We start from the raw sequence: 13,403 nt of genomic DNA, 5'->3' as shown, positions 1-13,403 counted from the left end.
CCCTGGTGATGTAGTGGTTAAAGCGCTCGGCTGCAAACCAAAAGGTCGGTGATTTGAACCCACCAGATGTTGCAGTCTGCTTCCATAAAGATTATAGCTGTGGAAACCCTATGGGGCAGTTCTACTCCCTCCTAGCAAATCAGTTCTACGGCCACAGGGTTGCACATCTTCATGATGTGTGCTCATATCCAAAAAGAGGGGGGACAAGGGAGGATCCCCACTAGATTCCTTCGTTTTTACGTTGGCCTAGGTGAGTCAACTGCCTACAGAAACAAGGGGCTGTATTGCCAACCAGCTCCAGATAACCTGCCAGCCCCCAGTGCACAATGAGGACTGCAGCTTAAAGACGTGCCACGTGGCACTCGTTGGTTCACAGACAGTTCAGCTGTGCTAAAACCAGGGGATGTGAGATCAGCAGCTGTCATCAGCCTTGGCAATGGAGTTGTGGTAACTGATGGTGGATGTGGGCACAACGCCCAATGGACTGAGCTCTGTGTGGTATGGCTTGCAGTGGTCCAGACCTCCGATGGGCCGGCGTGCATTTATACTGAGTAAGAGCAAGTAAACTGAAGCGCTTGACTCAAGTAAAATGGCTGCTTTAGAGTTTGGGGCCCTACTCCATCTTGCCTTCCTTTGATTATGTATAGTTTTGCAGGAGCTATCAAGTCCCTTCCTGAAACAATGTCTCAGGAAGAAGACCTTGATGTTGACGCTTATCTAGGTCTCCTAGGCAACTGCTGACAAAAAATTTCACTTGAGCAAGCTGTTTCTAAGACAGAAATGTCCTCTAACCTTCCACCTCCTAGCGCTATTTCCACTAACCTGCCTTGTATTAATCTAAGTTTGTAATGTCCACTCCAAATAGCACAGCTCAAGTCCATTGTTCTCATCCCTTAAAAGGTCTCTGCAGCTTCACCATTTTGGAAGCATTTCTTCTTTAAAATTAGACGTTTTCACCAGTCCACACTGTGAATGAACCTGCAGTACATCTCCTTGCTTTACTTTAACAGAGTAAGTGTTTATTACACTTAATTGGTACTGACTCGTGGGCAGCCACCAATGGACTGGCTCTGAGGTCTGGAGCCTGGAGAAGACTCTCGGACAATTAAACACTCCCAGGTGTAGGATGTCGACACCTGGGTCAAGCTGATGAGCGGTCTGACTTGTTTGTCACCTATGTCGATGCCCATAGCAAAGGGCCTTGCAGGACTGAGCACCCATGGAATAAGGTGGTAAATGATGCTTGACTGAAGGCCCTGGGACGTGATGAAGATGACATCAATAAGACATCAAAGTCTTGACTTTTTTTGAGTACCTAGTCTAGTGTGCAGGGCCTTCTGGGCCAAGAGACTCCACTGAGGAGTTTTCAAGATGCCTGTTTATGGGCCCCCTGTTTATATGGGCCATATCTTAGGGTACCTGAGAGGTGTTTCAGTTGTTTCCACTGAACTCTCTATGGAGGAAAATGGCAAAAAGGTGTGGGTACACACCACAGACAGGAGAGAAAAGGGGGAGGCAGCGGTAATGAGAAAACGTCAGACTGGGTGGCCATAGACCAAAAACAAAAAACATTTCTCCCTAGATAGTGAGGGAGCTGCTCCTTCCCCATGACAACTGAGGGGTAGGGGTTGAGGAGGGTCATTCATGATTCTATGAGTTTGACAAAGGCGGGACAGTAGCCTGGCAAGACAAGGCCCAGCAGGAAATCTCACAAACTGTTGGATCTGCCATCCAGAACCCCACTCCACCTCTGAATCAAGTGATCCTTTGGCACTTCTGGTCCTAAAAGTCACAGTTCACAACTTCACCGCTGTCAAGAGGCAGAACCCAGTATCGTAATGGTGATTCGACTGTGGGAAGTGCCTGGACCAAATGGAGCCACCTATGTTGTTAACTGTTGCCAAGATTTATACAATTATACCCAGCCTGAACTCTGGCTAGACTGGGCCCTTAAATGTTTGGCTTACGTGTTTAGATACAAAAGCAAGTTCACTGGCTATAGACAGGGAACCCACTTGGCTCTTCTGTGTTTGACCTGTTAAATACTTGGTTACCCGCTGGAAGGAGATCCTGGCTGAAGTCAATGATACAGGAATGTCTGATAACCCGGCTTGTGGTAGTTACAAATACAGTGTCCAGGTGTTGTACACACACCCTTTTCATTTGGGTTGTTATCCACCCTCTGCCGCAATATCCAAGGAGGGTAGTGGGCTTATAAAATTAACCATGCTTAATGAGAACAGGTAAGAGCTGAGAGGTGGACTCATCCAGTGTATTTTTCTTATCCCACCATCCACTGCCATCGAGTTCATTCCGACTCATAGTGACCCTATAGGACAGAGAACTGCCCCATAGAGTTTCCAAATAGCTGCTGGTGAATTTGAACTGCCGACTTTTTGGTTAGCAGCCGTAGCTCTTGACCGCTATACCACCAGGGTTTCCATTTTTCTTATCAGACACTGTATTTTCATCTCTATAAGTCTGATTTTGGTATTTTAGTATTTTACAGCTTCCATGTCTCTCTTTATCCTACCTAGGCTTTCTCTACCTTCCCGAATATATGGAATAGTTTGTAAGGAGGCAGTCCTTCTGACAAGCCTGGCAGCCATGGCTGGTGGGTATGTCTTCCCTGTTTCTCACCCAGTTAGCATCTTTAGGGCTCGGGACAAACCACTGCACCCCCATTCTGAGCCTGCTCTTTTTCAGCAGAGTCAGAGATACCATTCCAGGCTGGTGCCAAAGTGTCTGACCATACCCCCCACCTCGGGTGGTCAGCCTGGAAAATCTATATTGCATTCCGTTTAACGAGTTGACACTGATGTTGACGTATAAAAATAGCTGGGGGGAGGGACTTCAGAGTACCTCTGGCGCCAGGTTGGTGCACACATAGCAGACCTCTCCATCTCACAGAGCTAGCCTACCCAGCCAGGGCGGATTGGATTAAGGAAGGCCCTTAGAGTTCCTCACCTACAATGCAAGTGGAGGCACCTCTCTACAGGGGCAGTTTCCAGAAGACAAGGGGACCAATTCATTGTAGAACTCTTCCTTGGGTCTCCTGACTACAGTGTTTAGTGTGGGGGCATGCGTAGAGAAGTTTTCCCTCCCCACCAGTACAGCTTTTAGCCAGGGGACCGCTCATTGTGGAACTATTGCTGTCATATGCTAATGGCTGTCTGTGGGTAACTAAAAAGGCTTTCAATTTGCCAACATAGTGACTGTCTCCTAAGTACTGCTTGATCAGATTAGATGGACACAGCACCCTTACAGTGGCCATTGCCACTGGATGGAATCCTCATTCTAGCATCTTGTTGTTGCTTAGAACTTTGAGGCAATCTGTGTGTGCAACAGTTACAGTATCATTTCTTAGACAGTTCAGATATAAAGTGATGATTTATACAGAGTGATGTCTGCCATGTTTGTAGCTCTTTTCTACTCATTGCATTTGTTCTTCATTTCCCATTCATTTTCTGCCTTCTTTGGTTTTAACTGATCTTTTTATGATTCATTTTTATTTGTTTAAGCACATTAATTATACTTATGGAAATTTTAAATCATTACCCCACATTTCACAATATACATTTCTAACAAATGTAAATCCGCCTTCATATAACACTGTATCACCTTATGTGTAGTGCTGGTACCTTACAACAGAGGATGTCTAAGTCTTCCATCCCATTCCTTGTGACGCTGCTGTAATTCACTTCACTTCTATGCTACAATTACCCAATACATTGTTACTATTATTGGTTTAATCAGTTATCTCTTAGATTAAGAAAAGTAAAGCATTTTATTTTACCTTCATTTATTCCTTCTCTTACACTTTCTTTACTTAGATACATGTTTCTGACCTATACCATGCTCTTTTTGCCTAAAGAACTTCTTTTAACATTTACTCAAAACAGGTCTATACATAATGAATTCTTTCAGGTTTATTTGTCAAATAAAGTCTTTATTTCTCCTTTAAAAGATTTTTTTCTGGGGGGGGGATAGAGAATTTAAGGTTTCGTGGTTTTTGTCTTTCAACACCTAATTTCACTCCGCTCTCTTCTTGCCTACATGATTCCTGACAAGAAGTTGGCTGTAATTCTTATCCTTTTTCCTCTATAGGGAAGGTGTGTTTTTCCTTTAGCTTCTTTGAAGATTTTCTGTCACTGGGTTTCTGCAGTTCGAATATATGCCTAGATTTGGTTTTATTTGGCATTTATCCTGCTTCATGTCCCCGAGACTCTTGTATCATTGATTTGGTGTCTGTCATTAATTTAAAAATGTCCTCAGCCATTACTTCAAATCTTTCTTCCGTTTTATTCTTGTTCTCTTCCTAGTATTCCAATTATGTGTATATTACACCTTTTGATACTGTTCGTTTTAGTACATAGTTTGTTTTTTTTTTCTGTTGTCATTTTAGTTTCAGAAACTTTTACAGTATTTTAAAGCAAATGATACGTGCCTTCTACATTTGTTTGCCAAGCGCTCCCTTCCCCTGTGAGATATTTTCAGAAGTGCCTCTAATAGATTGAATTGTGTCCCCCCAAAGTATGTGTCAACTTGGCTAGGCCATGTGTGGCTGTCTTCCGTTTTGTGATTTTCCTATGTGTTATAGATCATAATCGGTGGTTAAAGAGGATTAGGGTGCGTCTGTGACCCCCTTACCCAGGTCATATTCCTGACCCAATGTAAAGGGGGTTTCCCTGGGGTGTGGTCTGCACCAACTTTTCTCTCTCAAGGATCAAACAGAAAGGGAAACAAGCATAGAGTGGGGATCTTATACCACCAAAAAAGAAGCACTGGGAGCAGAGCATGTCCTTTAGACTCAGGGTTCCTGCACAGAGAAGCTCCTACTCCAGGGGAAGACTGACGAGAAGGAACTTCCCTCCAGAGCCAACAGAGAAAGCCTTCCCCTGGAGCTGATGCCCTGAAATTTGAACTTGTAGCCTAGCAGACTGTGAGAGAATAAATTTTGCTTTCTTAAAGCCATTCAGCTGTGGTATTTCTGTTATAACAGCATTAGACTGCTAAGACAGTGCTGCTATGCTAATTTTTCACATGCTGCTGTAAAAAAAATTAGCATAGCACACTTACAAAAATACCTTGTGGTGGGTAGTGTTCGGCAAACAAATGTAGAAGGCGCACATTATTTTCATAAAAACATGGTATTGGCCTGTATTCAATTTCACTGATTCTTCCTTTGGCAGTCTCAAGTGTACTGATAGGCTCATTAAAGGTGTTCATTTCTATTGCTGTATTTTTTATTTGCAGTATTTCCTTTCTTTCTTAGTTTCCATCTTTCTGTTTATATTACCCACCTGTTCTTGCATGCCATCTGTTTTTTCCAGTAGCATCCTTAACATATTAACCATAAAAAAAAAAAATTACTTTTAATTCTCTGATAATTCCAACATCTGTGTCATACCTGTGTCTGCTTCTAATGATTGCTTTGTCTCTTCAAACTATTTTTCTTGCCTTTGGCATGTTTTGTAATGTTTTGCTGAAGGCCAGACATGTTGTATCAGGTAACAGGAACTGAGGTACATAGGCCTGTAGTGTGAAGATTTATGGCTATGAGTTGGGAGGTATGTTTTGTTGTAACTATAGATATCAGGGGCTTCAAATTCTTCTAGTGTCCCTATCTTTGTCTCTTCTTGACATTGGGCTTCCCTAATTACTACTAATCAGAGACAGTCTGTTATCTTATGGGTAAAATTCTCGGGCATTATATAGAATTCCTGTTGGTATAGTGGTTAAGGTGTGGGAGAAGAAGAGTGCTCCCTAATCTACCAATTAAATCTCAGTCTAATAGTTTACCTGTGTCTCAGACTGACTTTCCAAGTGTCCCTGACCCTTCTCCAGGGAAACACCTTTTCCCCCTTTTTCCGTTATTAACTTCATGGGCTGTAGCATTCACTATCTCCTTCTATGAAACCTTCACCCCTGTTGACTATGTTTTTCTCCCCCTTAGGTGATATAGGAAGGCTGAAGGGGGGCTGGAATGGGAAGAATCCCCTTCTCCTAGCTAGCGAAAGGCTTTGGCAATCTTTTTTCTCAACAGTAGGCCTTTGCTAAGGAGAAAACTCTGGGTTTATTTCACAATGATTACTCTTTGCCTCTTCCTATCAGAGCCAAAAGGAGATCCGTGTCAGCTCTCCACAGTCAAGCCCTCGTGGGGTTCCTGGAAATAAAGCATATTAAAGTGTGGGGGCCTCGCTATAGATATACTCCCCCGAAGTTCCTCTCTCTTAAACTAGTTCACATTCAGCTTCCAGTAATTAATCAAGATTACCATTGAAGTGTTTCTACCAGCTTATGGCTCAAGTAATCTCTCTTCTAGGTAAGAAGACCTTGGTGATATGTCTGTAATGTGCCTTTCCTTCCAGAGTTCAGGGTGGATGTTTGCCCTGTAAGCGCAGGGCAGATAAAGCATGCAGAAATCAACAAGCTCAGAGTTGGAAAAAATTAATAGTTCCGGGGTTTTAAATAAGGATTTTGCTTACTTTGTTCTCTGAGCTGACTGCATCTAGTACCCTGAAATGAGAACAAAGTGGCCAAATGTTTTCTTGGCTAAGGCTATACTGCACTATACTGTTTTCAGTATCAGTGCTTTGTCTCTGGCATGAAGTAACTCTTTTCCTTGCCATTCCAAAACCAGCTGTCCTAACAGGGTAAAAATACCACGCTGCACAGTGTGAGCTGGCATCATGATGCTGGAGATCCTAGATGGGATGCTGAGGCCATATGCCCACTAGGGGGCCGGGGAGATACCTCGTTTTACAGTGACTCAGTTCAACATGAACCAGCAGACTGGGATAAAACGGAGGTCAAAAAATACGTGAGAATGAACATCCACCACACAAGCATGTATAAGGTTACTGAGAAATATATGATCTCTACCTCTGTAGAAAAACAGAGGCAGATTAATATTCAGACATAGCAGGCTGGCCAAAATCTAACAGCATCAAGGTGAGAAAAGCCAAGAGAAGTTACATAAAGAGTCATTCAGGAGAGAGAAGTGGGCAGATCCAGAGCAGGACTAACTGCTGCTTCTTACTAGAACTCACTAGTAGTAATGAATCATCTGCATATGGACTCAGAGAGAGGCACAACACAGCTCAGACACAGTTCACAAACACATTTATTGGTGCTGTTCACAGAACTCAAGTTATTCCTCCATTTAAAAATTGCACATTCCTCAGTGAGCTTGCCTATAAACTTTTCCTTATATATTTTCTATAAAACTTTATAATATTACAAACAAAACATGAGTTTGGGTATACCAGTTTCAAGTGAACATTTTATCTACAATTCTGAAACTGATACACTTCCTCAGAAAAACTTATCTGATGTAAAACAAACTTCCGATATTTAAAATGACATGTATTCAAAATATTTATAAGATTTTAGAATAATCTTAGTTATGTGATGTTCAATGGGATTCACTTTATGGTAAATAAGGCTTTCCTGTTTTCCCCTAAGATTTCCGATTTTCAACAAAGGCTTCTGATCTTTTAGGATGTTGACTTTTCTGTGTGCAGTTTCTGATATACTATGACTGGTTCAGTTCTCACAAATCTTCACACGTTCATTATACTCAGAGAGTTTCATCCTACTTTATCAGAGAGTTGACTAAGCTTTGAACATCTGACAAAGAGACTAAAACTGGTAAGATCTTGACAGAATACAAGCTTAAATCTTCCTGGGGGTGGGGGGAATGGGGGAGCCACCTGGTGAAGGTCTAGAAGTGGAGAATTCCGTTCCACTCAGCTAAGAGGCTTTAGCTTCTTTTTCCTTTTGCCCCATCATGTTAAATACACAGCACCCATGTTTGTGGTAGAAATCATCCCCATTACAGTTTAATAGAGGCCAGTATGAATGTGAGGTAATTTTTTAAGGGCCAGTGTGGAGCGTAATATACACAAGTAGTATTCACATTTCATGACCAGCCTGACTTCAGTGAACAACAGATTGGGAAATTAAGACAAGTTATTTGTCTAATGGAAAGAAAAATGGTTAAGGGGACTATTTCCCAGCCTATGTAACATGGATTTCTCCACTGTGTGAGTTATCTAATAAGGAAGAATTTCCTTCATAAGACCTTCCCCAAGTTCATGACATGTAAGCGTTTTCTCTCTGGTGTGAATTCTGGTGTGATGTATTCTGAGAGCCGCCTTCCGGAGAAAAGTTTTCCCACATTCACTACATTCATACGGTTTTTCTCCTGTGTGAATTTTCTGGTGTACTCTGAGAGTTGAATTTTGGGCAAAAGCTTTCCCACATTCATTACATTCATAGGGTTTTTCCCCTGTGTGAATTCTCAGGTGCGCACCAAGGTGTGACTTCTGGGAAAAAGTTTTTCCACACTGATTACATTCATAAGATTTCACTCCTGTGTGAATTCTCTGATGTACTCTGAGGGCTGAATTATGGCCAAAAGGTTTTCCACATATATTGCATTCATACGGTTTTTCCCCTGTATGAATTCTCTGATGTGCACTAATGTATGACTTCTGGGAGAAAGTCTTCCCACATTCATTACATTTATAGGGTTTCTCCCCTGTGCGAATTCTCAGATGTGCTGTAAGGTGTGATGTCTTTGAGAAAGTTTTCCCACATTCATTGCATTCATAAGGTTTCTCCCCTGTGTGAGTTCTCTGATGTGCTCTGAGGGCTGAATTGTCAGCGAAGGTTTTCCCACATTCATTACATCCATAAGGTTTTTCTCCTGTGTGAATTCTCTGATGTGCACAGAGGTGTGTCCTTTGAGAGAAAGTTCTCCCACACTCATTACATCCATAGGGTTTCTCACCTGTGTGAATCCTTTGATGCACTATGAGGGTTGCCTTATAGACAAAAGTTTTCCCACATTCACTACATTCATAGGGTTTTTCCCCTGTATGAATTCTCTCATGTCCACTGAGGTATGATTTCTGAGAGAAAGTTTTCCCACATTCATTACATTCGTAGGGTTTCTCCCCTGTGTGAATTCTATAATGGGTATTGAGGTGTGTCTTCTGAGAAAAAGTTTTCCCACATTTATTACACTGATAGAGTTTCTCCCCGGTGTGCATTTTCTGATGTGCTCTGAGGGCTGAATTATGGGAAAAAGTTTTCTCACAGTCATTACATTCATATGGTTTCTCACCTGTGTGAATCCTCTTATGTACTCTGAGGGCTGAACTATGGGCAAAATATCTCCCACAGACATTACAATTATAGGGTTTCTCTCCTGTGTGAATTCTCTGGTGTACCCTGAGAGTTGAATTTTGGGCAAAAGCTTTCCCACATTCGTTACATTCATAGGGTCTCTCCCCTGTGTGAATTCTATGATGTGCTCTGAGTGCTGAATAATCAGCAAATGTTTTTGCACATTCATTACATTCATAGGGTTTCTCTCCTGTATGAACTCTCTGATGTGCAATGAGCTGTGTCTTGTGAGAGAAGGTTTTCCCACATTCATTACATTCATAAGGTTTTTCTCCTGTGTGAATTTTCTGATGTGCTCTGAGGGTTGAATTATCAGCGAATGTTTTCCCACATTCATTACATTCATAGGGTTTCTCCCCTGTATGAACTCTCTGATGTACAATGAGGTGTGTCTTTTCAGAGAAAGTTTTCCCACATTTATCACATTCATAGGGTTTTTCCCCTGTGTGAACTCTCTGATATTCTCTGAAATGTGATGTCTTGGCAAATATTTTCCCACATTCTTTACCTTGATAGAGTTTCATCTCTGTGTGCATTCTATGGTGTATCTTGAGAGCTGACTTCTTATAAGATTTCCCACATTCACTGTATAAATAATATTTTTCCTTTGTGTGCATTCTCAGATATTCACTGAGGTCTGACTTCCGACAGAAATTTCTCCCGCCTTCACTCCATTTATTGAGTTTCACCACATGAATTCCAGGATGTTGAACAGGGTGTGACTTTGAACAAAGGGATTTCTCACATTCATAAGGCTTCTCCCCTGAGTGGGTTCTCTGCTCCTGAATGAGGTGTACTTCCTGGTAGAAGGATTTCCTGCTTTCATTACATTTAAACGACTTCTCTCCTGTGTCACTTTGCTGATATACATTGAGGGCTGTGTTCTGACAAAACGATTTCCCATATTCACCACATTTGCAGGAGTTCTCTTCTGTATGATTTCCCTGATGTAGTGGTGGGTCTAGTTTCTGGTAGACAGCACTTGTACAATCATTATATTCACAGCATTTATCCTCAATCTGTGATTTCTGAGGTATTATAAGTCCTTATGAGAAAAAAAAAAAAGACTTTTTTTTATAAGGGCTGATCTCTGCCTAAAATTTTCTTCACATTTATTTTTTTCAAAGGCACTCTGTCCTGTGACTGTTCTCTGAGTCTGAGTGAGGTGTGACTTCCTGCTGAAATCATTTCTACTTTCGTTACATTCAGAGGGTGTCACAGCCATGTGAACTTTATTATATTCCACAATGGTTGTTTTCTCAAAGGATTTTCTACATTCATTAAGATCAGAGAATTTCTCCCTTGTGCCAGTTCTCATGTGGTTAAATAGAGGTGGCTTTTATCATAGTTTTTCTGAAATTCATCATATCTACAGGATTTCTCTCCTGTGTGAGAACACGCAGGTGAACAAACAATCTTACTGTGGAAACCTTTTCCAAACTGATTACACTGAAAAGATCGTTCAGAAGTTTGAAATTCCTGACGCTGGTCTGTCTTATAATTGAGGGCTATCATATTTTCTTTCTACTCGGAAGATTTTTCTCGATTATTGGTTCTCTTATGCTTAATATCAAACTGCCAGTTTTCACATATATTCACATAATCGGTCTTGTTTCTGGAATAGTTTCTATCACTAATAATTAATTCAGAAACAACTGGCAAACTCATTCTACATGACTCACCTTTACAGGGTATTTTTCCTGAAAAAAGTGGAGCTATGTTGAAATTAAATGGTTTTTGTAAAACTTTCTGTCCTTCTTTATTCAATGTTTTGTCACTGATGAAGATTAATTGCCCCTGATGTTTCTTTTTTTTTTGATGATTCTCCTTAATGTGGACATTAACCTTGCAATACCCTAAAATAAGAAAAATCGAAAACATCTTGTGAATCTTAACATTTCTTACGGAGAGAGGTTTACAGACATATTAATTATGTGTTTTATTCTATGGTTTCTGGTCATATTTCCAAAGGTTAAATAATTCATATGTAAACACACACACACACACACACACACACTCTCTCTCTCTCTCTTTTCTTCATCCATGTTGTATAAAAACAGGTATTACTCTCAGTGCTGGCTAATATGAAGTAGCCCATTCCTCCCAAGTTCTCCCTCTTACAATTAAAAAAATGAAACATACAAAAACCTATTGCCTCGAGTTGATTCTGAATCATAGTGACCCTACGGGACAGAGTGGCCCCACAGGGTTTCCAAGGAGCAGTTGATCTCTTGGTCTTAACCACTATACCACCAGGGCTCCACAAAAACACACTAAAATATAAAAAAAGGATAGCCTTCAGGACTTGAGCAATGACAGTGCAGAAAATTCTTAGGCCTTTCATTCTCCTTCACATGGACCCTAGACTAGGCACTGGAAAAATCTGTAATTTTGGGCCAAGAAGGGGCACAGACAGAACTCCATGAAGAGACTTGTCCTTCTAGCCAAAGGTCCAGGAAAGGGGCGTTGGGGTGGGGGGGGGCAGCTAATGCAACAAAAAACCTTTCTGACAACACCAACCAACCAACCAGTTGCCGTCGAGTCAGCTCCAACTCATGACAACCCATTACGTGTCAGAGTAAAGCTATGCTCATGTGGTTTTCAAAGGCTGAGTTTGCAGAACTACATTGCCAGGCCTTTCTTCCAAGGCACCTGTGAGTGGACTTGAACCTCCAATCTTTCTGTTAGCAGCCGAGCATGTTAACCTTTTGTACCACTGAGGGAATGTACCCAAATGTAATGGGATGAATTTTGTCCTGCACAAGGACATCTTCAAGTCCTATCCCCAGATAACTGTGAATGTGACCTTATTCGGAAATAGGGTCTTTGCAGAAGTAATATGTAAGTTAAGATGAAGTCATACAGGATTACAATAGGCTGTACATCCAGTCACTGGTGTCTTTATAAGTAACACGGAGACACACAGGAGACAGCCGTGAGAAGGCAAAGGCAGAGACTGGAGTGACGTAGCTACAAGCCAGGGAGTGCGAAGGATGCCAGCAACCACCAGAAGCTAACAAGAAGCATGAAACAGATTTTTCCTCAGAGCCTCCATAAGGAACCAACCTTGCCAACACCTTGATTTCAGACTTCCACATCTGAGGGAGAATACATTTCTGTTGTTCTAAGCCATCCAGTTTGTGGTACTCTGATACAGCAGCATTTGAGCCAAACAAAAATGGAATACCCCTCCTTGGGGTTCTAGTGGGGCTGTACAAGGAATTAAATCTTCGACCCCCATCCCCTTTTTCCCCACTCTCCTCTGCCTAACGAAAGCAGGTAGTGGTGTTATGATTCTTCTGCTCAGTGGTATTGGCAACACCAAGAATGGAGCTAATCTTCCATCCTCCACTTAGAAGAAGCAGGTGATGCTCCAATTACCACAACTAGGTATTGGAAGCAGCAGGGCCAGTCTGGAGCTGATCCTCCACCACACTTGGCAGCAACAAGACTGAACAAAATGGTGCAAGGCTGTCTAGTCAGCATTCCAGTTCTCCCACTCACACAACCAGTGTTAGTAAGACCCAGTGAGGGGCTGAGCCTCAAACCCCACCTAGCGTCAATGTAATGATGAGAGGTTAGGTTTGTCAGCATTTTGTTCCCCATCACACCTGGTATCAGGGGTGCCCAGGAGGGAATTAAGTGTCCATTCCCACTTGGCACCAAAAAGGTGGCACAAGGTAGACCTATTTAGTACTCGTCCATTCCTTGCATTTTATTCCTTTACTTACGTAGTCCGTTTATATATATTGCAATTAATATATTTAGGTTTATGTCCACCATCCTATTATTCATTTTCCAATTACACTGTTTCGTGTTCTTTTTTCTTCCTTTCTTGCCACTTTTAATATAGTCAAACTTCTTTTTCAATCTCAATTTTTCTGGCTGGTAGTTTTTAGTTGGGTATTCCTTTTTTTTTTAACCTTTCATTGGACATTCAAGAGAATAAGTCATAAATCACTGAATAACAGTAAACTATTACTTTTATTACTTTCCCTTTTACTGATAGTGTCTTGGAGTCTTTTAACTCTACTTCTAAACTGCATTTTGTGTTCTCATGTACTTTGCTTATGCGTATATTTTAAAGTTCTTAAGACTTCAAAATTATTGTTTTGCAGGATAAATATTAAGTTATTTTTACCCACAATTTTACCCTTTCCTTTGTGCGTCATTCCCTATTATCTTTATTCCTTCTGTATTTTTATATT

The 13,403-nt window shown here is 41.4% G+C and overlaps 2 protein-coding genes across 3 annotated transcripts in view; both read right to left on the bottom strand.

Moving 5' to 3' along the window:
* The window catches only part of LOC126082355 (zinc finger protein 658-like), a 175,732-nt gene that overhangs the window by 146,417 nt on the left and 15,912 nt on the right, over positions 1–13,403 (bottom strand).
* The window catches only part of LOC126082360 (zinc finger protein 658B-like), a 61,019-nt gene continuing 52,727 nt past the window's right edge, over positions 5,112–13,403 (bottom strand). Inside the window, exons 4-5 of one of the 2 annotated variants that reach the window (XM_049894887.1) lie at positions 10,878–11,051; positions 5,112–10,240 (exon numbers count right to left, since the gene is read on the bottom strand). In XM_049894887.1, coding sequence (XP_049750844.1) covers positions 8,058–10,240; positions 10,878–11,051 — 2,357 coding nt within the window. In that variant the 3' untranslated portion in view covers positions 5,112–8,057. The remainder of the gene's footprint in view (positions 10,241–10,877; positions 11,052–13,403) is intronic. The other variant, XM_049894888.1, reaches the window with a different exon arrangement.

The sequence above is a fragment of the Elephas maximus genome, chromosome 9, assembly GCF_024166365.1.
Source record: "Elephas maximus indicus isolate mEleMax1 chromosome 9, mEleMax1 primary haplotype, whole genome shotgun sequence".
In the NCBI taxonomy this organism is placed as follows: Eukaryota; Metazoa; Chordata; class Mammalia; order Proboscidea; family Elephantidae; genus Elephas; species Elephas maximus.
This window is presented reverse-complemented; position numbering and strand designations above follow the sequence as displayed.